Raw genomic sequence first — 24,345 nt, 5'->3', positions numbered from 1 at the left:
GGCTTTTGTTCTCCTTCTTTCCCTAATCCGCAGACCTGCTTCCTTCCACGCTCACACCTGTACTACACCAAACTCACCCCTTAGACTCCAGTGCAGCACATCTAGATTTGTGCCATTATATTTAGGAGGGGAATCAGGATCAATTCCAGGAGCAGTTCATTTTTTAAAATTTAAATAGAGCAATATAAATAAATTCCTTACAGTTGCTAATACCACCAAGTCAGAGGTGCCAAATTCAGATCCATCTTCCTTAAATTTTGGAGCATTTGAGATCTGAGTCTACCCTTACGGTTCGGACTGGTTTACATATAGGACTATTGATGTCATGGTAGAAAGAATTTGCGGTGTTACACAACACACCTTTAGCAATAACAATGTTTTCTCTGCTCAAGGGAGAGACTAAGTCATGTCCCTTGTGTTCTCTCTCAGCAGATGGGGTAAAGACATCTATCGTCTGTGATGTTTTCAGTTTAAGACTCACATACCGTTTTAGGAGATGTGCAGATGACTGTGCAGAAAGCAGAATCAAAACGCATACCGTCTCAGTGCAAACAGGACAGCTACAAACATGGAGCAAAGCATTTGGTACTGAGAGCACTTTAAGTCTGACTTTTGCAAGGAGATTCAGTTCAGCTCCAAGCTGTGTGCTGCTAGCTGCTTGGAGAAGCTTTAACTGGTCTCTGCCAAACTCCTGCAATGCAGTCCTGAATTCATCCCTTTCTTCTTTTATTTTTTTTTTCTTTTCTCCTTTTCCATTTCACAAGTGGCTGACTGATCGCCAAGATCTTGGAGGGAAAGGGCTCCATCCTCCATGCGTGGATAATCCCATGACTGATAGGCTGACACTGTGGAGGGCCAAATGCTTTCTTCTACCTTCCTACCTCCCCCTCTGCCCAGTGGGCAAGAAAAGTCTCATGCGATGGTGTCTCCAAACCCAAGGGCTGGAGAGACTTCCAATGAGCTCACCCACTTAGTCACTATACACTAAATATTAAACTTGGGCAAAAATCACGTTTTCAGCCAGCCCTTCCTCACACTAAGTCACTGCCAGCATATTGTCAAAAGCAAAGTACCAGCACTGTGTACGAATCTGGAAAAAAGAGAATGGAAGAGGAGATGAATTTCTTTTTCTGTATAGTGCAGAGCCAGTCCAATGGCTGCTCCTGGGTCTCTCATGGGTTGCAGTTCAAGATTACTTTTTCTTTTCTTTTCTTTTCTTTTCTTTTCTTTTCTTTTCTTTTCTTTTCTTTTCTTTTCTTTTCTTTTCTTTTCGTTTTGGGTTTTTTTGTTATTAGATGGGGTCTGTTGTCTTATTCCCCAGCTCAGAGTAATCCTGAAGAGGAGGATCAAGAGCTCCTCAACCATCTGCTCCCTCCAAGGTCTGATCAACTGTATCCCTCTCTAACACATTGCTCTCACCTATTCTTAAAAGCATTGAGCAATGGGGTTTCCAGTGCTCCATCTGTTCCTCTGCTTGGAGCAACCATAGACCTGGAAAATGTTCTCCAGCTTCTGACCTGAATCTTCCTTGTTTCCATTCCAGCTGATTACTTTTTGTCACATCCTCAGTAGACATGACAAACAATTAATTATCATCCTCTTCACACCAACCGTTGTCAGGGTGGCATCTTCCCACTTCCTTGTTTCCCCTCTTCTATATCAACTTTCTCTCTTAGATCATGTTTTCTAAGCTTGTTATCCTTAATGTATCATTTACATTACTTTATTATTCTGAGGAATGGTGCCCTTCACTGGACACTGTGCTCCATCAAAGGCTTACCACTGGGTATTGCTGGAGAACAAGTCCTCTCTGCTCACCCACCATTCACTTTGCACCCCCAAGTGATATGTTTTCTTGATATGATCTTATATATCATATAAATCATTCTTAAATGATACGTGGGCAGGACTTGAAAAAAGTCAAACATTTATCACTGATTGCTTTTGCTGGAATTTTTCTACTGTTTCTCCCTAACTATTTAAATATCCCTTCCCTGAAGGTCCATCTCATCAGAAGGTCCAACAGCTCTCCAGAGATAAGCCAGTAGACCCTCCTGCTGCTCTCTGCAGCCTCATTGCAAAGGTCCCTTGCCAACCTTCTGCTTGTAGCTCAGTCTGTGACCCAAGGGCACCCTTTTTGCAATGCCACAAATGAGAGGCAGGATGGTGTGTTTGCTCTGTCGACTCAAGTGTCTGCTTCTCCTTCTTATTGAAAAATAACCCCTCAGCTTGTTAAGTGCTGTGGGACCTGCATGTATATAGCTTATTTCATCTGGGTCCTGGTACACAGGTGTCCACATCACAGAAACCTTCCCAGATGGTGTTTATGTTGACTCCCTCATTGGTAAAGCCAAGGACACAGTAGGGGTGCAAACTGGACTGGTTTTTTACACTTTTAAATCAGTCCTTCCAGATGGTCCTAGGAACAGTAAAAGGTAGACATGGGGGTCTCAGCTGTGCTCAGGGCTCTACACCATGTTCACAAAGGACAGTTCTCTACCTGATATGGCCAATCTGGCAGGTCCTTGCTGCTACCTTAACATTAGCTTTTAAAATAAGATCTAAAAAAAAAATTCTGAAGAGCTCAGGACACAACCAGACAAAACAGTTGGTGGCCTTCAGAAACTCCTAGTTCTGCTAGACAGGATGCATGGTCCAGTGCTTTTCCATAAGTCACAGCACAGTGGATGGGAAATAAAGTTACTCTTGTAAACAAGAGGCATAGTGCAGGTGATAAGTATTGGAAGAATGTTGTTAAAATACAGACTAATACTTATTTAGTCATTTTCTGTTCTTTGCTTGATTTTCTTCAGCTAAAAGCTGTGATTTTCTTCTCATGAAGCCAAAAAAGTCAAGACGGTCTGACAGAGTGACAATGCATTTTTCTCTGGGAAAAATCTGGGTGAAGACTTCAAGACTTGGTCTCTGCTTTATAGGATGATTCCTGTGTCCCACTCCTCTGTTGATGCTGTTGACTTCAATCCATCCTCCCTTTCAGGTATGACAGCTTTGGCCGCCTGACCAACGTCACCTTCCCTACTGGCCAAGTGAGCAGCTTCCGCAGCGATACCGACAGCTCCGTGCATGTCCAGGTGGAAACCTCCAGCAAGGATGATGTTACGATAACAACCAATTTGTCGGCATCGGGAGCCTTCTACACCCTGCTCCAAGGTGAGTTGGGCCACTATCCCTCTCCCGGCCAAGCTGCACACAATGGATTATCCATCAGGAAACAGGCATCGTCTTGATAATCCCAGCACCAAAAATCACCTGCATCCTCAGCGCCCCAGAGCTCCCCACATGCTGGTACAGATGCACACTCACACCTACTTAGCCACATTCCCTAGCACTGTGGTTGCTCTGCAGCTGTTTTCTGCTTCATTTTCAGCCAGTCCCCTTGCCGTGCAGTCCTCATGCAGTACAGTCCTCCATCATCATTACCATTATTGTTATAACAAAAAGGGTTGCATAAATCTAGCCGCACTTCCAGCCGACCCCTTTGCTTCAGTCTCTTAATGGCTTCCAACTTAACAGTTACTTTCCTCCTGGAACAGACTTCCAGCTGGTTGCTGGAGATCTATCTCATTCTTTGTTCACTGGCTGTTCAAATATTCACAAGGAAGCATCCAGAAAAAATGACCATCCCTGTCCCCAAAAAGGTCTGCATTTGAGCTAAAGGGCTGGTGTGGAGAAGCACAAAGGAGAAAGGAGAGGGGGGCAGCCAGGGTAGGACTGGTGGGACCAGTTTGTGGCTGTTGGAAATGAGCACAGTTCTGCTGGTGATGGTAAGGTGGAGAAGTGAAGGATTGATGAGGTGGAGGAAAAGGTGATGAAGTGGGAAAGAAAAGAGGAATAAATAGCAGGGGAGCACTGTGCTGACATACTGGTAGGGACAGAAGTTGTAGTGCACAAACCATGCCAGCCTGGATCTCCAAGTTCTGAAGGCTGAAGCCTCCTTAGGGTCAGGGTGAGCCATCACTCCTGTTCCCTGGGGCTTGGAGAAAGGGAAGGGACTTTCAGACTCTGCTTTCTTCACTCCCCAGCTCTCATTCGCTGTTAGTCTGTGCCTGATGGCAACGGGGTGTCAAACATCATTTCCCCTTGTGAGGAACAAAGTACTCCAAGTGAGACCAACGTGTTCCAGCATCACATTTGTTCCCACTTCCCTGGGACACACATTTCCCTCCCCCTCCCTGTAATAACAGCAAGCTTTCCTAAAAGAAAATGCCTGCTATGCCTGTACACTGCTTTTCCTGCCTTTGGAGAGGCATGTTAATGTTAAGGTACTGTTCCTGTAGGGGAACACAATGACTTTCTTATTCTTTACTTCAGCCTGCAAAGCGGATCCAACCTACCCTGCCCCATCCCATCCACTCGCATTAAGACATCTGGCAACTGCAGACACGAGGTTGGCTTCACCTCAAGAGCCTAATTAAGCAGTAGAGCCTGCTGTTGGGGGCCCTTTAGTGAGATAATTGACTGTGATGTGATTTATACACCCAGAGCTGAAGGCACAGTTACATGATGGTGCCACGGTCAATTATCTCATTGTACTGCCCTCCAGCACAGGGCCACTCTTGCCATTAGGACATGCAGTATTACAAACAGCTTAACCATCTTCAGAAGTATAAAATTACAAAACTGTTTGGATCTGAAGAAACGCACTTCTCTTAAAATGAAGATTTGGATAACGTTGCAGCAGAGCTGGCCTGTGACCTGCTGAGGTGGCTTTCCTACAGGCATTAGGGACTGTGAATTCCCAAACTGAGGTAGCTGTTTGTTCATGGCAGCACTGTAGAAACTGAAACAAGGGCCACTGGAGATGCCCAGGGGTGTATTGAGCACAGCTGAAACCTAAGTTGCCTTCCAAGTGCCTCTCCAGCAGATAGAGCTGGAGCTGTTCTCAAGGTCTGTGAGTGTTTTGCCCGCTCCGTTGTTCTTCAAGGAAAATACATATTGCAGATTCCCTTTGCCTGAGAGGTGCTCATGCATCTTCCTTCTGGACTCACAGCTCTCACCAGCTTTCACAAATCCTTGGTGAACCTTTCAGAAAACCTGGATCATGCTGCGAACAGGTGAGACCTGAGAAGGCATTTTCAGAAGGTTACGGATTCCTGTAAGATGGATTTAGGAGCCACTACAGCTAACAGGCACCTCAGCACCTCTGTGGGATTTTCTCCTCTGGACTAATGACAAAGTGAGCATTTGTTCAAGGCCAAAATAGGGCAGTAGTGCCCTAGAACCAAAGCAGCATAAAATACAGCACCCAATGGCCCCTGGATTTCATGTAGCCCTTGAGAAATGCCTTCCAAAACAAGGGAAGAGTCTTCTCTTGGGAAAACGTTGAAAGTGGAGGATTTACATTCCCCACACTGTACCACACTGCTGGTGACAATCCACCATAACCCCTCTGTGGTGCTTATGTGACATGGAGGGAACATCACATGTCCAGTGAATTTCACAGAGACCTTCAAGCTTTCCCCTGCTTCCTGATAAAGGATGAAGGAGGGAGGAATACATTAGCTGTGCAGAGATATTTCAGATTTGATTTAAAGCACACCTCCTACCACTTTCTTACCGAACCAAGCATCTGAGAACAAAAGTGTGACAGCCAGCTGACTGTCCCCCTTGTCTCCATTTGCAGAATCAAGCATGGAGTGGGTTTGATCCTGCTGGAGTCTATGTCAAAAGACCATCAACTTAAGTACTCAGTGGTACAGCTAAAATACTTGGATCTACACCGTGAATCACTGCTGTATGTTTATAGTGGCAAAATCCAGTGCCACAGCAGTTTCACGCCATCACTACTGTGTACAGTAAGTTGAGTTGTGGTCTTGCTGAGATCAGGGTGGCAAGACTCCAGCTGGCTACAACAGGAGCAGGATCAGACTCACAATAAGAAAGACCAACCGGTGTCAAGTTTCCTTTCCTAATTATACCAAACTGTGCTCTTTGCTGACCTATTTCATCCAGACGAGAGATGATAATTTGGCTGTGATCTCGTTTCCTGCTGAGCTATGGCAGAACAACTAGTGAACAAAACCCAACTTGCCTCAGAACGGAAAAACAATTGACATCATGAATTTGTAATGGGTGTTTTTATTCACAATTAGGTATTTATGGCAGACTGGGAGACAGAAAAGGTGCTATTTTCCAGCTTTTGAGGAGCTTCAGATAAGGCGATCTTTGTATAATGTGCTTTTAAAGCCATTCTGCGCTGAGCAAGTCTCATGATTTCTTACCCTTCATGAGCTCCTCTCTGCAGAGAGAAATGCCAGCTGGAGATTCAAAGGATGGGCTTTCAGCCTGCCTGATTCCTGAAGGAGGTGGAAGAGATATTGTTCTTCTTTTCCACTCCTGAACTCCCAAATCCTGGCCTCAAAATCTGCTGATCTTTCAAGAGCTAGTGGAGGCCAGATGTACAGAGATGTGTGGGAGCTTAGTGCCTCTGCTTTCTCTCCAAACATGAAGACTTTGGTTGCCTCCTGAAAGCTTTCCCAAGTGAAAGGGTTTGGCTGTTGTTTGGGGAACTGGTTAGCATTAACTCGCTGTGCAATTTCCTGTCACTTGTGAGACGATGAATAAGCTGAGGAAAGTAGGTGACCCCACTTTTTCATATATTGTGGTGAAATTGGGATCTTTAGGATATAAAAGCATGGAAAGTTTTCAGCCTGCCTGTGATTTAAAACAAATATCTCACCATCCAGTGTTTTAGCCTAGAGGAAGAGGTTTGAACCTGCGTCCTTTGCTAGGGTATTACACGGCTCTTCCACTGGTGCCTTTTTTAACCTGTGTAAGACTTTTCTGCAAGAGTTTGAGGTGCAGAACCTCATCAGAATGAAAAAGAGATTGTCCATCTTTACCTTCACTGATGAAACCGATGTTTTGCTCACTGTAAGTGGGACAGGTGAGCGACAGAGTGCATTTGCTTACAACCATCAGAAATGCTGATGAAGCCTGGGTGAGGGAGAAAATGAAAAGCTGGAGCTGTATCATTGGGCAGCCATTTGAAAAGATCTCTTTTCTCTCTTCAGACCAAGTCCGAAACAGCTACTACATCGGCGCTGATGGCTCTCTCAGACTGATGCTCGCTAACGGCATGGAGGTGGCCCTGCAAACCGAGCCGCATCTGCTGGCTGGCACCGTCAACCCCACGGTGGGGAAGAGGAACGTCACCCTGCCCATCGACAACGGCCTCAATCTCGTGGAGTGGAGGCAGAGGAAGGAGCAAGCGAGAGGGCAAGTCACCGTCTTTGGACGTCGGCTGAGGGTAAGTGAGAAGCGTGAGCAGTTTTGGACTCCATTTCTCCTCTCATCAGTCCCCAGGCTCATGAGAGGAAGGGACAGGGCAGATTTGTATCGTCTGCAATAGGGATGAGGCTGCAGGACAGAGAACTAGCTGCTCATCCTCAGTGACACAACCGTTATGACTTGTATATATCCTTATGTGTCCTTATGTGCTGATGTTCTCTTAGCTGTCACAGGTAGTATTGCCGATTTGCCTACGAGTATCACGGGGAACGCATGACCTCCCATCAGACATCGCAGATTTAACTGTCATGTCAGGCTGTTTAAGCAAGCAAGGGACAATTATAACTATAAAATACTGCACCAATTAATATAGGTATTTTTACCTGTGCTGCTGGCAGTAATAGACCTGAGCACCAAAAGCTTTCTAAGCATATGAGGACAGACTGAGAGAGTTGAGGTTGTTCAGCCTGGAGAAGAGAAGGCTCCGGGAAAACCTTACAGCAGCCTTCCAGTACCTAAAGGAGGCCTACAGGAAAGATGAGGAGGGACTCTTTATCAGAGAATGTAGTGATAGGACAAGGGGTAACAGTTTTAAACTGAAAGAGGGTAGACTTAGATTAGACATTAGGAAAAAATTCTTCACTGTGAGGGAGGTGAGACACTGGCACAGGTTGCCCAGGGAGGTTGTGGCTGCCCCATCCCTGGCAGTGTTCAAGGCCAGGCTGGATGGGGCTTTGAGCAACCGGGTCTAGTGGAAGGTGTCCCTGCCCATGGCGGGGGGGTTGGAACTAGATGATCTTTAAGGTCCCTTCCAACCCAAACCATTCTGTGATTCTATGATTATCGTTCACTGGGCAGCCTCAGAAAAATCTCTAAATTCTTGAAACTTGCTAATCTGTCGAACCTGTTGAAGAGCTGGGCTCGCAGGGCACTGCATCACAATTGCCATCGTTCCCCAAAGAGAAGTGTTATAAACAGCTCCAGCCTTATGGTACTTTCTCCTCCAGGAGCACCCGGTCCTTTCTGTGCTTGAGACTGATGTGTTTTGAAAACGTTGTTCCGCACAACGCACTGCAGACTTGTCAGGGCTGTTTAAAGATCTTGCCCAATAAGCCTGTAATTCTTCTGCTAACTGCTGGCAAGGCTGGTAACTTGTAATAGCAAGTCCTGCGCAATCACCCTGTACCTTGCTAGTCTGAAAGTCGTGGGCTGATGAGCGGTTCCTGGGAAGCTGCTCAGCACCTGGCAAATTCAGACCCTCTGAGAAAAATGCTTAGTGCTGTGTAATGCCACCACAGCAAAAGGTCTGCAGCTATTTATTCGCACTTAAGCTTTGCAATAAATATTAATGCTCTGGTTTCAGGATATGTGTTTCCCAGTCCTTGCTTTTCGCCTCTCCCTATTCCCTGCTGCATGACCCCTGCCACCTTGGTGTGATTTCTCCCGTCTCTCCTCGCTCACACTTGCCAAGTACTGCTCTTCACCCTCCCCAGCCCAGCCTCTGCTCTTTTCCCGTTGCATCAATAGCCTCATATTTTGTTATCAGGAGAAAAACTGCAAACAGTAGTGAAAGCTGAAGTTGCTCCTTCAGTGGGAACTGCTGTATATCTACAGATCAGTTGGCATCACCCTTCTTGCTTGGTTTGTCCTGGTTTTTTTGTTGTGTTTTTTTTTTTTATTTATTTTAATAACCAGCGAAATTATCAGACAGGTCTTTTTCTGAAAGGAGAGAGCCTTCTGAAATCTGCAGCTGTGTCACAGCTATTTGGTGTTCAAAGCAGTTTCCACTCATTTAGCCGCAGCTCAGCTGCCCATGTCAGTTTTATCTTCCAAAATTTTGACAGTAGCTTCAAACGCACAATGTGTCTTTGTTTTATATTGTACTGCAGTTGGAAAAACACTTCCAAAATGAGTTTTCAGGCTGGTTACTTGTGTCCCTATAAATCTGCCAGCATTTATTCACATTTTGAGCCTATCGAGGCCCTTCTAGTAAAGCAGAAGAGCATCTTACATGGTTGAAGGACTCAGTTATGGCTCTGTTCAGGGGTTCAAAGTAGCTGAGGGTGTACAAGACATTTTAAGCTGCCTGTCTGTACCTGCATGGCAGCATTTGCACCCCTAAGACATAAACCTGCAAGGTGCTAATTGCCTCCCTGGGGATTGCCCAGCATTTAACATATTCTGTGTGTCATGTTCTCCTCTTCCCTCGTACCAGTAATTGCTGCTTTCCCTGGCAAGGGAGAAAGTTAGGCAAGTTAAGTTCAACACGTTTTTGTTCATTTGGGGAAATGTTATCATTTTCTGCCATATGTGAGTAAATCACTACTTTCCCTCTCCCCTCACCCCACTTCCTCGCATGAGACAGCAGCAAAGACATGGTGCGACGTGGGGAAAAAGCATGCCCAGAGAGGCTGCAGCATCACTCCATGAAGCCTTTGAGATGATGAGAACAGGATCCGGCCGCTATAAAAGAGGGAGTTCCCCTGAAACCAGCATTCTTTCTGCTGCCATTGCATGGATCCACATTTCATGAGCTGTGGCTCTTCCTCCCATGGTTGCAGGGTGTTCTTGGGGACTGACAACCTGTTGCCATGAGCTTGACCAGATCCCAGCACGATGAGGCTAGTTTCACAGCTGCCTCCTCGACCCTCCCTAGGAAATAATACAATGCATGTGTTTCTTTATTGCAGGGATAAGGCACAGGGCAGGGATATCTGCATGGATGAGGGGAAAGGGGCCAGCCCTGATGCCTTTTCCCCAGTCCCATCAGTGCTGACCTGGCTCTGCGCTTGGCCAGGCAGCTGTAAAGCAGCACAAATACGTTAAAGCAGACCCTGTCCCTTTTCCTATCCCACACACCCCATGGAAAGTTGTGATGTTCTGATCCACCCACCCAGCAGTGAGATATCGCCACAAATAGTCTGGCTACGAATTCAACCCATCACTGGCCAACAGCAACACAGAGTCCATCTGCAGTGAGAGCATTAGGCAAACTCTGCTCCAAGGAACAGAGCTCCTTCTTTTTTTTTTTTTTTAACAAACTTGAGTTTTTCAATAAAGAAGGATGTAAAATAATCTCTGATAGTGGAGCAAATAGGACAGCCAAAAGAGACAGAGCTGCTGGCTCAGATCTTTTATTTATTTAACCATGGAAACTCCTGTTGTAAGTCACTTTGCAGCAGGTTAATGGTGGCATCGAGACCTTGTGTCCGAGACACTCCCCACAACCAACATGACCGGAGAGGTCTCTTGGGTTCTGCTGCTAACCATTCCTGGTGTGTTGACTAACGAGGACAGTTCAGCATCGTCTCCACAATTTCTGCAAGGTATCGAGGTCTGGATATGGCCGCTCCAACGGTTTTAGCAATTCGCTAGGGAAATTGCTTTGTAGGCAGCCATTTGTCACATGGATGTTGTTGACTCCTGGAGTTCTCATTGCAGAACTATTGTTTGCCCTCCTCTGCTGAAGGCTGCCAGAGTGTTTTCATGAGAAATCTTCCCTTTTTGTGCTCTTGTGCTCCCAGGGAGATCTATGCATGTTGTTTAATTACAATTTAAGCTAAAGGAACTCCATAGGAAGCATTGGAGAAATCAGGGATGGTGGTGTGTTTATGCTCTTGCTTTTCCAGAGCAAGCTAAGGGATTGAATAAAGTACTGTGGAACATGAATTTGGAGTTAAATTTAGTCTCTCACACATTATAGAGGGGACGTCAAATACATTGTGAACTGTGGATTTAAATTTACCCTGTCTCGATCCTGTGCTGATCACAAGCCTTGTCAAATGCTCTGAGGGGCAAAAGCTTTTTGCAGGAGCTTTTCAGACCCTGTTCCAGGATAAGGACTCTGGGATGTAGGATGGCACCTTATTTAGCTGCTCACTATAAAACACAGTTATTGGACTGAAGCCTGCAGCCCTGTCAGTGCTTCTGCAGAAAATTCACTTCTATTCAAGGCATGCCCTTGAACACGGATGAAAAAGATTGAGGCCCCATTTAGAGGCTATCTGGCAGGGTAGGGTTCACTTCACCCATCACCTTCAGGGGCAGCTGTTGGCACTGCAGCACTTCTTGGAGAGAAGAGAGATTACACCAAGAGAGCAGCAGAAAACAAATCATAAAAAAAAAAAAAAAAAGTCGTGAAAAGGGAGACTAGTTCCAACCAGTCCCACAGAAATTGCTTGCCAGAGCATGGGGAGGGTGGAATGACTTAGGGCACCAGTAATGGGATACAGAGATTTGGACTGAGTTTAAGAGCTATCCAGGGACCTGTTACTTGGTCCTTCCAGCACAGTGAATAGCACTGCTGCTGGCGTACAGATTAGGGAGGCCACTTTCAGCCTGGATTACTGTCCCAGCCCTGGCAGAGCTCTTTCCAGCTCTCTTGGCAGAGACCAGTAGCAGAAGAAGCTGCAGCTGCCAGGCTGGAGCTGCTCTGTGAATAAATGGAAGGCAGAGATGCTATTCCTTCCTGCTTCGCTTTGCTTTTTTTTTTGCAAGCAATTGCCACTTCTGTTTCTCTATTTATAGAAGCAAGCACCTATGAGAGATCAAATTGCTCTGTTAGTTACATGTGTGCATCTGTACTTAGAGTTTTGATACCTTTTTAATTATTTCCCAGCTTGCCTGTTACAGTGGGCTGTTGGCTGATTCCCTCTTTCTCCCACAGCCCATTTACATTCTATTTTACACACATTTAATTGGAGCATTATCTACCTTTCCATGCCATTTCTTTCCTCGAGTCATACCTGCCTTTTAGCGTTGTTATTCATAAGTTGAAAATCATTTTTGCACTTGCCTCCTCTAACATCATCTTCACACTTAACATCATGGCATTGTTTATTCCTTCTGTCTTGGCTGGCCACACGCACCCTCAGCTCGCTTCCCCATTTTCTCAGCTGTGCTTCTGCATCTTCCAACCCCAGCTCCTGAGATGCTTTCTTTTGAATTCTGATTTTGCAGTGTCCCCATTCTCCAGGTTTCAGCATAGACATCTGCCCACGCAGCACAAAAGCACTGCAGTGGTCCTGCCCTTCCCTCTCCCGTCCCTCCAGGGCTGAGCAGCCCCTTCTCCATTGGCGTTATCACATCCTTTCTCTTGCTGTTTAGCTCTCAGATACTCCCACACCCCTCAAAATATAGCGGGAATTCAATCACACACCCTAAAGTAATGGCCAAGATCAAAGCTGGACCAGGGCTGAGAACAGTGCTCAGGTCAGGAGTGTCAGCTTTACCCAGAGAAGAATAAGGCAGTGTGTTTAATTTGGAGTCTGAAGACCTTGCAGCAACCTGCAAACCCTGGTTTATTGGCTGCAGCTGAAGGACTGCAAAGGGAACTGAAAACCAAGTCAGCTTTTTGGAGTTTGAAATTCATCCAAGGAGAATCTGCACCTTCTAGGAAAGAGGGGTTCACCAGCTGAAAGAGTTTCAAAACTGGTGGGATGGAGAAAGAGCTGTCTTCACCAGCAAGCTCATACTGGGAATGTGGGGGTTTTGTCCTTGCTGAGTACTTTACTGCTGTGATGATGTGATTTTGTAAGTCTCCTTGCACATGCGGCTAAACATGAGTTGTATTACCAGCTCCTTTTTGTATTGCTGTGCACTACAATCCCTGAATCAAAATGTATTCCTGCTCCTACCTTTGAAGTAGATACCTTTGATCTTTGGAAATGCAGAGGCAGTGGAGGTAACAGGAGTGTAATTATGCAACACCAAATAACCCCAGGACAATGAAGCTAAAACTCCAGCTCTCACAGAAAAGTTCCTGCTCTGTGTAACATCTACAGTGGTCAAGGCCTCCTTATTTCATCTCAGGAGAAAGGCTTAACCTCCAGTGCCTGCAGTATATTCAGTAAACTCAGAGAAAAACTGTTTTCCACTATGTTGACACAACATCCGTCTTTTTTCTACAAGTATTACTTTTTGATGTGCATGAAAGCAAAAGGCTATATATCCTAGGTCTGATAAGCAGAGTACCTTGCATGTATTCCTTGCAACAAGTTGTCATTATATCTGATGTAGGTCTATAATCATATCTGCTGTAGCAGTCCTAAGCCTAGGTTTGGGATATGGGCAATATTCCTTCACCGTGGTGATGTTTCAGAAGTACCCTGCTTTTCTGCCTCTCTCGTCACTGAAGTTAACAGAAGCAATGTTAGGACAACTCTTTGCTTTGAAAATTGCCTCTTATCCAGAGGCAATGAACAGCTGGATTCTCTCCAGTGTGGTCTGAAGAGGTGTTTGGAGAAACAAGGCTAGTCTTTGTAACTTAAACTGTTCCCAGCTTCCTAATTCTCCATCTCTTTCCTGTAGGTTCACAACAGAAACCTGCTGTCCCTTGACTTTGATCGTGTGACAAGGACAGAGAAAATCTATGATGACCACCGCAAGTTCACGCTCCGCATCCTCTACGACCAGGCGGGAAGGCCCAGTCTCTGGTCACCCAGCAGCAGACTGAACGGGGTCAACGTCACCTATTCCCCAGGAGGACACATTGCAGGGATTCAGAGGGGCACGATGTCAGAAAGGATGGAGTATGATCAGTCCGGCAGAATTACATCCAGGATCTTTGCTGATGGCAAATCATGGAGTTACACTTACTTGGAGAAGGTAAGAATCCTCTTATTGCTCAGAGATGGTGCATTTGGTGCAAATGGGCTTTACCCCTTTGACTTCAGTACAGCTGTGCTCCTTCCTTACAGTCCAATACTCCTCTTCTGCCTGCACTGAGGTGCACATAGTAACTTTGATGCCAGACCACCAAAGAGCAGTTGAAAATAGCCTGAGAAGCTTCTTCCCAGTCACACTGAGAGCATGTCTTAATGCTGTGAAGCTTTGGCATTTGATTTTTTAAGCACAACATTCCTTTGTTGAGCTAGCTGCAATATAAAATATCTTCAGGTAAAGTCAGAGGAGTGAACAGTAGGACTTTCCAGTAGGATTTTCCATGTAAAAACAACCTCTACAGTCTGACATCCTGCCTTCTTCGAGTGACCCATTCCTGCTTTGTAGCAGATACATGTAATTAAAAAGCGTGAGGCATGAATCCAGCCAGACTGTTGTAGCACACTTTGCAGTCTTTTCTGCAGTCTGCACTCTGTAGATTGGCATGGGACTTAAATTCTTCTGGGTATTACCATTCATCATTACACTGTAGATCATCATGTCCTGTAGATCCATGTGCTGCATACCTGGGGCTGGAATTTTTTATTGCTGAGTTTTGTATAGAGCCTATCCCTGCAATAGTTTAAGGAAACTACAGTAACATAGCTTTTAAAAAGCAAAAAGTATTGATTTGCTCCTTGTATTACAGAATCTATGTGGATTGTTTGTTATATGCAAAAAAAATCCCAGAACAAATAAGCATGCATGCAGAAGTTTGCAGTAAGAGAGTAATAGAAGATATGGAAACACGATGCATTAACTGGGCATTGGGAGGTGTTGGGGGATACTTTGTCAAGCATTGTTTAAGTAGCTCTACCAATTTTATTTATTTAGTCTGTAAAAGCTATTGGCATGGGGAATTTGGGTAGAGACAGCTAGCTACAGTGTATTGATTTGAGCAACTGAGCATTCTGAACTTAGACCTTCCTCACTGCATTAACTGCTTCTTCCTCTGACCCACTCCTACTTGGGGATACTCGATGTGCCGTGCAGCTGCATACCTCTCACCATTTAATCCTACGGGTGCAGAGATTTATCTCACTTTCCCTGCTCTTTGGATTGGAGAATCTTGAAGGTTTTGTGAGAGCTGAGTATAATTTTGCCTGAAAACCAGGATTATAATCTATACTTTTCTCCCTCCCATCCAGTCCATGGTGCTGCTCCTTCACAGCCAGAGACAGTACATCTTTGAGTTTGATAAGAATGACCGGTTGTCATCAGTGACCATGCCCAACGTTGCCCGTCAGACTTTAGAAACCATTCGTTCCATTGGTTACTACAGGAACATCTACCGGCCACCAGAAGGCAACGCCTCGGTAATTCAGGATTTCACGGAGGATGAGCAGCTCCTCCACACTTTGTACTTGGGCACAGGGAGACGTGTCATCTACAAGTATGGAAAGTTGTCCAAATTAGCCGAAATGCTCTACGACACCACAAAAATCAGTTTCACTTACGATGAAACCGCTGGCATGCTGAAGACCATAAACTTACAGAATGAAGGGTTCACATGTACAATCAGATACAGACAGATAGGACCCCTCATTGATCGACAAATTTTCCGCTTCACTGAGGAAGGCATGGTGAATGCACGCTTTGACTATAATTATGACAACAGCTTTCGGGTGACCAGCATGCAAGCAGTCATCAACGAGACACCTTTACCCATTGATCTCTACAGGTACGATGATGTGTCAGGCAAAACTGAGCAATTTGGTAAATTCGGAGTCATTTACTACGATATCAACCAGATTATCACCACTGCTGTCATGACTCACACTAAACATTTTGATGCCTATGGCAGGATGAAGGAGGTCCAGTATGAGATATTCCGGTCGCTCATGTACTGGATGACTGTGCAGTATGACAACATGGGGAGAGTGGTTAAGAAAGAGCTGAAGGTTGGCCCTTACGCAAACACAACTAGGTACTCATATGAGTATGATGCTGACGGCCAGTTGCAGACAGTGTCTATCAATGACAAACCACTCTGGCGTTACAGCTATGACCTAAACGGAAACCTCCATTTGTTGAGTCCAGGGAATAGTGCCCGCCTTACACCGCTCAGGTACGACCTCAGGGATAGGATTACTAGACTGGGGGATGTGCAGTACAAAATGGATGAAGATGGCTTCCTGAAGCAAAGGGGCAATGACATTTTTGAGTATAATTCAGCTGGCCTGCTCATCAAAGCCTACAATAAAGCTAGTGGGTGGAGTGTGAAATACCGCTATGATGGCCTAGGAAGGAGAGTCTCTAGCAAAACCAGCCATGGCCATCACTTGCAGTTCTTCTACGCAGACCTGACCAACCCAACCAAGGTCACCCATTTATACAACCACTCGAGCTCCGAGATCACCTCCCTCTACTACGACCTCCAAGGCCACCTCTTTGCAATGGAGCTCAGCAGCGGTGATGAATTCTACATAGCCTGTGATAACATTGGCACTCCTTTGGCTGTCTTCAGTGGGACTGGCTTAATGATTAAGCAGATACTGTACACAGCTTATGGGGAGATCTATATGGACACCAATCCCAACTTCCAGATCATCATCGGCTACCACGGAGGACTGTATGACCCCCTCACAAAGCTTATCCACATGGGACGGAGAGACTACGATGTGCTAGCGGGTCGCTGGACCAGTCCAGACCATGATATGTGGAAGCATCTGAGTAGCAATAACATAATGCCTTTCAACCTGTATATGTTCAAAAACAACAACCCTATTAGCAACTCTCAGGATATCAAATGTTACATGACAGGTAGGACATTTAAATTAATTAACATATGCACAAGCTTGCCATCAGTGAATAGGTTTCTTCTCTCTCAGTATCCTGGTCACTATGAAGTTCTCCAGTGTTTAATATAATGGACACAAGCTTTTCGTTGCCAGTTGACCCCTATGTCCAGGGCATGTTTAATTCATTAGCATAGATGGAAACTGTAATTCCCAAACCTGTTTCCTTTTCTCTTCCTTGGTGTTTGTTCTCTTTATTTTGCTTCCAGTTTTTCGTTCCCTCAGATATCCCAAGTTTAGCTACCAATTAATGTCCTGATAACCTTTCTTTTTGTAGAGGGGCAGCTGTTTACACAGTTTTGCCTAGAGATTTATTTGCAACTAAACAAATGGCATACAGATTTGTTTTAGCAGAGTGGCAACAGCAACTTAAACCTTTTATTACAGTCAGCCATTTCATAGCACAGGCCAAAGCCCAACTAGAACTTAATCTGCTACTGCCTTAAAAGACAATAAAAAATGTTTCTATAAATACATTAGCAACAAAAGGAGGTCTAAGGAGAATCTCCATCCTTTATTGGATGTGGGGGAAAACATAGTGACAAAGGATGAGGAAAGGGATGAGGTACTTAATGCCTTCTTTGCCTCAGTCTTTAATAGTAAGACCAGTTGTTCTCCAGGTACCCAGCCCCCTGCGCTGGAAGACAACAACAGGGAGCAGAATGAAGCCCCCGTAATCCGAGGGGAAATGGTTAGGGACCTGCTACACCGCTCAGACACACACAAGTCTGTGGGGCTGGATGGGATCCACCGCAGGGCACTGAGGGAGCTGGTGGAAGTGCTCACCAAGGCACTTCCCATCATTTATCAGCAGTCCTGGCTAACTGGGGAGGTCCCAGTTCACTGTAGGTTAGCAAACGTGACACCCATCTACAGGAAGGGCTGAAAGGAAGATCTGGGCAACTGCAGGCCTGTCAGTTTGACCTCAGTGACGGGGAAGGTTACGGAGCAGATCATCCTGAGTGCCATCGCACGGCACGTACAGGACAACCAGGCGATCAGGTCCAGCCAGCGTGGGTTTATGAAAGGCAGGTCCTGCTTGACCAACCTGATCTCCTTCTATGACAAGGTGACCCACTCAGTGGATGAGGGAAAGGCTGTGGATGTTGTCTACCTAGATTTTAGTAAAGCCTTTGACACCGTTTCCCACAGCATTCTCCTGGAGAAACTGGCTGCTCATGGCTTGGACTGGCATACTCTTCCTTGGGTAAAAAACCGGCTGGATGGCCGGGCCCAAAGAGTCATGGTGGTGAATGGAGTTAAATCCAGTTGGCAGCCGGTCACAAGTGGTGTTCCCCAGGGCTCAGTACTGGGGCCAGTTCTATTTAATATCTTTATCGATGATCTGGATGAGGGGATCGAGTGCACCCTCAGTAAGTTTGCAGACAACACCACGTTGGGCAGGAGTGTTGATCTGCTGGAGGGCAGGAAGGCTCTACAGAGGGATCTGGACAGGCTGGATCGATGGGCCGAGGCCAATTGTACGAGGTTCAACAAGGCCAAGTGCCGGGTCCTGCACTTGGGTCACAGCAACCCCATGCAGCGCTACGGGCTTGGGGAAGAGGGGCTGGAAAGCTGCCTGGTGGAAAAGGACCTGGGGGGGTTGGTCAAAATCCAGCTGAATATGAGCCAGTGGTGTGCCCAGGTGGCCAAGAAGGCCAACAGCATCCTGGCTTGTACCAGAAATTGTGTGGCCAGCAGGACTGGGGAAGTGATTGTTCCCCTGTACTGGGCACTGGTGAGGCCGCACCTCAAGTACTGTGTTCAGCACTTAGGGACATGGTTTAGTGGTGGACTTGGCAGTGCTAGCTTAACAGTTGGACTTGATGATCTTAAAGGTCCTTTCCAACGTAAACGATTCTATGATTCTACACTAACCATGTAGTTCAAACTTAATCTGGCCCACAGAATTAACAGGTTCTACTAAAAGTCAATAAAAAAAAGTGCATTAGACTTAAAGGCCAGATTTTAGGGCATACCTATCCCACAGCTTGACACAACCTCTGAACTGCTTCCCCCAGGACTTTGTAAAATGGCAGTAACATGAGCTCTATGAATGTTTTTTATACAGAAAATCATTCTGTAGCTTAAATGTCCTTCCTATATTCATACTTTGTGCAACGCTGGTAATAATGTTTGAGAGGACTGGTTTAGTGGGACTCTTTTTTGTATACTTCCCACTGGAAAACCAGGTGACACAATCAGAAATCAAATGTACATACTTCGTAAGGAGCTATAATTAATTTTTAAATGCTTCTGCTACATCTATCACAGCTTTCCCATATGCAACGATATTTGCATTCCCCTAAGTTATGAGATTGGCTTAATAGCAAAAAAATGTTACAAAATAAAAATCCTGGCTTGTTCTATTCCACTTGTTTTTCTAGCCATTAAGATTCGTGCTTTCAGGTTCTTCTGCAGTAATCATAAGGATTAGATTGTATTTTTTTTAATGAAAAGCTGTTTTCTCCAGAGCTGAGAAGATGAAGCCATGAGGGAAGTAAAATATGCCAAAAGATGAAGACTAAGATCGTGTGTGCTGGCCTCACTCTGATAATTAAGGCTGGCAGGGAATACTTTGAGATAACTTTTCCTATCAGAAAATGCTCATTTGTCAAAACTGAATTTGTTTATGGGAGAGGGTAGAGCTTGAGAGATTTCTCAGCAGAAATGTAAACAGCTCTCAAAATTGTCTAAAAGACAAATTCCAAAATAGCCTAAAAGAAAAATTCCTTTTTGATTTTCAACATTTTCAAGTTAAGTGAAACTATTGATTAAAAACTGGAAAAGACAAATTAAGGAGTCAAAACCAAAATGGAAGATCTTAATTTGAAATTGTTGTCTTGAACTGATCTAGTTTTTGAACAGTTGCTTCGTGACATATTAACAGATTTTTATTTTCCTGCTCAAGTTAAGACAGGACAAAATTTCCAACCCTGTCTTGGAATAGGCAAACAGTTTCCCACCCAGCTCTGATGATAACATCAAGATGTCCAAATCTGATACTGATATTTTATACGCACCAAATAATGTTTTCCTGTGTCATAAAAGTTCTATTTTTAGTCTTTCTAGAATACAGAGCCCAAATACGTTTCTTAAGTTTCTGCTCTCCCAGTGCATGGAAGAAACAGGTCATGTAATGGGATGAGTGCCGTGATGCAAGGCCGTTGCTCTGGCATTTCTTTCTGCTGAAGCTTTCAGGCACGTCATGGACAGGACCCGCAATGAGCGTGCCCTTGTCATCACAACCAAATCCTCCCAGATTTGGGCACAGGGAACCACTTTCTGTCCCTCCATCCCCACCCCGGGACCTGCTGTCCTTAGGGGAGCTCAGCACCCGGGACGTGGGCAAACAACGCATGCTTTGGCCTCCAGTGATGAGGTTTCTGAGCTCATGGGTACAAATGGGAGGCATGCGGAGGGGCAAGCAGGAGAAGCAGGTATTTACGTTCTGAGAGGCCCATTGTTAAACATGAATATTTTAGTGATTGTACACTTCATGGCGCAGAGCTTTGCTGCCAGCTTCAGCAATCCTGATGGATTGAACTGACATTTCCATTACATGTGTCTGCATTAAGCACTCTTTTTCTTTGCCCTCAAATGAATTTACTGTGAAATGTGTTGGCAGGGTTACTGTAGCTGAAAAAAACCTCTGTGATGTGAAATGTACTTTTCTGTCAAAAAAGTTGTCACTGCCTCTTGGCAAATTAATATTTTCCCCTCTGTTTTCTCAGCTCCACACCTTCCTCCCATGTTTTTGGGGTGGTTGGGTTTTTTTTGTTCTGGGTATTCCAACACCTCTTCCCCAAAAGAACAAACTCTTGTTTGCAAATGTTTTGAAAGTCAGTTTTCTGAGAAGTAGCAAAAAAAGCCTGTCTTGAATCTTTCCAGACACGTTACATATTTTTCTGCTGTTCAGCATCCCTGCTCTGTATCCTTTTTAACATTTGTGAAGTACTTAGAAAATGGTTCCTGCACCAATGCCGACCTTCACTGTTTTACTTTGTTCTCCTGACCACCTGGTCCACAATATGTACATCAAAGGTCTTCATTTCACGAGACGGGTTTGGAAGCAGGCTGGCTTAGCGCTAAGCAAAAAAATAATCAAATGAGCCTTTTAATTTCTTTCCCTCCCTCCAACCTCTCTGTTTCAAAGACACTCCAGAAACAATCTGTACATTGAGTGAACAGAAGTGTTTTTATTACAGAAATCCTCCCCCTTCCACATGGATTGTCGCAAGGGCTTTTTGGACATCTGCCCAATCTCAACATTTTGGCCTGTAAGAAAACAAGCAACAGATAGGGTGTTTGTTTGGCTCCTGGTTCTCCAGTCATCTGGAAGTGCCTTATTTGCCGCTTGCATCCATAATTTCTTTCTCGACCAGCTCTTCAAAACACTCATTAGGCTCATGGGGAATAGAGAAAAAATATTCAAAGATGCATATTTGATTATTTAAATCGAACCCTTTTTCAGATTGTTTCAACAACGTTTATTGAGTTTAGCAAAATGAAAATCAAGCCCCTTGCACATCCAGCTTGAAGCAGAGCAATCACCAACACAATCCCAGTTACGTCCAAAACACGTAAGACCCCTGGGAGCTGGTATTAGTTAAACTTTACTTTCATACCTTTCTTTTTCTTGCAATTGCTATTTGTGTGCCAAATGCACACCATATTGCTTGGGGACTGTAGCAGGTGTGTCCTCTAGAGTTCAGTGAAGGAAAACAAGGTGAGATCATCAAATGCTCTGAAGTTAAGGAGGGAAGTGATGCTGATCCCAAGCAGATCTACGAGCTAGCCAGCCTCATTATTATTACCTCCAGCAGATTAACATTCAGCTGCTATTTCTAATAGCTGTGCTATCAAAAATCAGGGAAGACTTTGTAGTCTGTACTGTCGAGCGAATGCAGGAATGATGTTTGGACTACATGACCTTTAAAGGTCCCTTCCAACCCAAACCATTCCATGATTCCCCAAATGGCTGGGGTTTCCATCCTGTCCCCTTTAGTGCCAGTGGTCCTCCTTTTGCCTAGGACAATAGTTTATTGCTTGTAGCCAGCAGCTTTCTCACCATCCATGGGCTTCTAAGTGGTTCGTGAGAAGTACCCAAGCAAAGTAGTCTTGTATCTGTACGCTTATTTTCACTATAATGTACCTTGCAGGTAGTTTGGAGGCTGATTTTAAATGTCACTATATAAGATGACATGTGTCTTTAGACTGGTTTAATATTCAAGCTACACCTTCTTATGAAAAATGCCAAGAAACTCAGGACTGAGGTGGAAATGCCATGGAAAAAGCAGAGGATATGTCCAGAGCCTCTTCCATGAGCACCTGCTAAATGACTGTGCTGTTCGTCCTGGTATTCTGGCTCACATAACTCTAAATTTAGTCTTCAGCCTGCAGGCCCTTTGAGAGTCCTCAGGAAGAAAAGTATTGTGGCTGAGATGTTCAGAGCTGACTGCAGGACTGAACAACACTTCCCATTCAGTTGGAGCATCTCAGGCTCCGTTAGTGTATTGTTGTTGCTGTGCTGCTCCTGCATACCTTAGAGCAGTGCCTGGTTCCTGCTGACCACGGGCAGATGTGGATTTGGCTTTGGTTTGGGCCATTTGGTCACTGCCAATGCTTCTGTTTCAGAGATTGGAAACTGCAGAGTTGGACTGTGGGTGGAGGTGGCAAGCCCAGCTTTGGTACACAAGGACCATTAAGATTTGTGCTCTTCACCCAAAGTAGACATCATTTTGGCTAGACTGCTACAGTGCAAGGCACCATAGGGTCCTCCTCTGTGCCTTCTCCTGGGCAATCCTGCTTGAGAGATCAGATAATCTGATTTATGCTTCTCTTCCCTTCCAGATGTCAACAGTTGGCTGCTCACCTTCGGGTTCCAGCTACACAACGTCATCCCCGGCTACCCCAAGCCAGACATGGATGCAATAGAGCCGTCCTATGAGCTAATCCACACACAGATGAAAACCCAAGAATGGGACAATAGCAAGGTGATCCATGCAACTCCATACTGTATCTCACACCCTTATCAGTAAATTATCCAGTCGCAATCTTTATTAAGAAAACCTCTATCAGCATGTTCTCCCAGGTACTCTGGGAGATTGAGTGAGTCCATCCCCATCAGAGTAATGAAATCTGACTGAATAATCACATTTTAAGTTCCTTACTGCCATGGTGCTTTTTCCTGTGATATTTTCTGGTGGTTGCTCAATGGATTGGTGTGTTACTGTCTCTTTCTCCCACAAGAGGCTATGTTATCACATATTGCAGGCTAAGCTCAAGGCCTTTGCACCAAGAATTCTTGGAAGTGGAGAAAAAGCAAATCTTAATATGGAATCAGTTTCTACAGATTTTTTTCTAGAAACTTACTCAGTCTGGTTTAAAATATCTTAAACAACAAGTGCCAGTACATCCCTAGGAAACTGCTCTGCATTGCAGTGGGTCTCAGCAGAAAGAAGTTTTAGATGATAGTTAACTTTCATTTTACCTGACTGGGTTTAATCCCGAGTCACCGTGTCCTGCTTTTAACAACAGGCACGCATCACAAGCCATTTTGGTAGATGCTGGCACAAAATTCAGTGATGAAATTGGCAAGAGAAAAGCTTTTACAGCCCAATCAGTTCCCCCTTTCTTCCTGTTGGGAATTATTCAGCTGAAAGATGGAGGCAGCGCTGTTAAAGGTTAGCACACTGGGTCAGGATCCGAGAGCCCTGGGTTACTCCCAGCCTACTGCTTATCGGTTGTATGACCTTGAAGAAGTCATTTACCTTTCGGGATGCTCTTTCATCTCCTAGCCTGATTTTGTTCTGGGGTTGCTTTCATCTGTTTAGTCCAAATCCTCTGTAGTCTGAACTCCTGCTTGCTGTTGCTGTGTATTCAAACATCACGAGAGCAGTGAGGCACCAATGTGCTTGGGGAGATCACAATATGCTCTTAACATTTCTGCTAATAAAATGATAACAGTAGGAAATGGAACTGATTCCAGCTGCCCTCCTAGCCTCTTTATCTATGAGTTCACTGAAATCTCACTGTCCTGCAGCAGATTCTTGAGGTCCTGTACGCATATTAAACCAGGAGGTAAAATACAGTGTCACACTTCCCAAACCACAAAAGGTATCACTCAGAGGTATGAACAAGATACCGTGCATTAATAAAATAGTCATGTGTCAGTCCATCCTTGGTATTCAGCCTCATAGCTATGGTGAAGACAAGCTAAAATGTACTAGCTTCAGCTTCAGCGAGAGATTTATGTTAAGATGTATTATTTTATAATAGAGAGGGACCAAAAGAGCTATGCCTTTTCCTACCATGGCTGAGTTGATGCTTGAAGACCATTACACCGCAGTAACTCAGTTGTGTTGTGGAGCTCAGAGACTCTTTTGTTTCTCACTTCCTTGGATTAAACAATAAAATGCTAATAGAGATGATTTCTGTAATGAGAAATAGCCTCAGGATTTTTCGTTCGCTCTGATGTGACACAGTGTCCCCAGGCAAAGCTGTACAGGAGAAGGCAAACAGGGGAGGCTCATTCAGAGACAGCACAAAAGACTGTCTCTGAATTGTTATGCGCGGTAGATAATAACTCTCACAGAACCACAATAGAAATTTTTATTATTGGTGGTGTTATTAT

At 44.9% G+C, this 24,345-nt stretch overlaps 1 protein-coding gene across 9 annotated transcripts in view; it reads left to right on the top strand.

Moving 5' to 3' along the window:
- Positions 1-24,345, top strand: part of TENM4 (teneurin transmembrane protein 4) — a 599,338-nt gene that overhangs the window by 565,390 nt on the left and 9,603 nt on the right. For all 9 annotated transcript variants that reach the window (XM_052812175.1, XM_052812176.1, XM_052812174.1 and 6 more), the window contains 5 exons: positions 2,999-3,171; positions 7,035-7,270; positions 13,561-13,857; positions 15,060-16,674; positions 22,563-22,705. In XM_052812175.1, the coding sequence (XP_052668135.1) occupies positions 2,999-3,171; positions 7,035-7,270; positions 13,561-13,857; positions 15,060-16,674; positions 22,563-22,705 (2,464 nt within the window). The remainder of the gene's footprint in view (positions 1-2,998; positions 3,172-7,034; positions 7,271-13,560; positions 13,858-15,059; positions 16,675-22,562; positions 22,706-24,345) is intronic.

This window comes from Harpia harpyja, chromosome 17, assembly GCF_026419915.1.
Source record: "Harpia harpyja isolate bHarHar1 chromosome 17, bHarHar1 primary haplotype, whole genome shotgun sequence".
Classification (NCBI taxonomy): domain Eukaryota; kingdom Metazoa; phylum Chordata; class Aves; order Accipitriformes; family Accipitridae; genus Harpia; species Harpia harpyja.
Note: the sequence above shows the minus strand (reverse complement) of the source record. Positions and strands in the feature narration are given on the sequence as shown.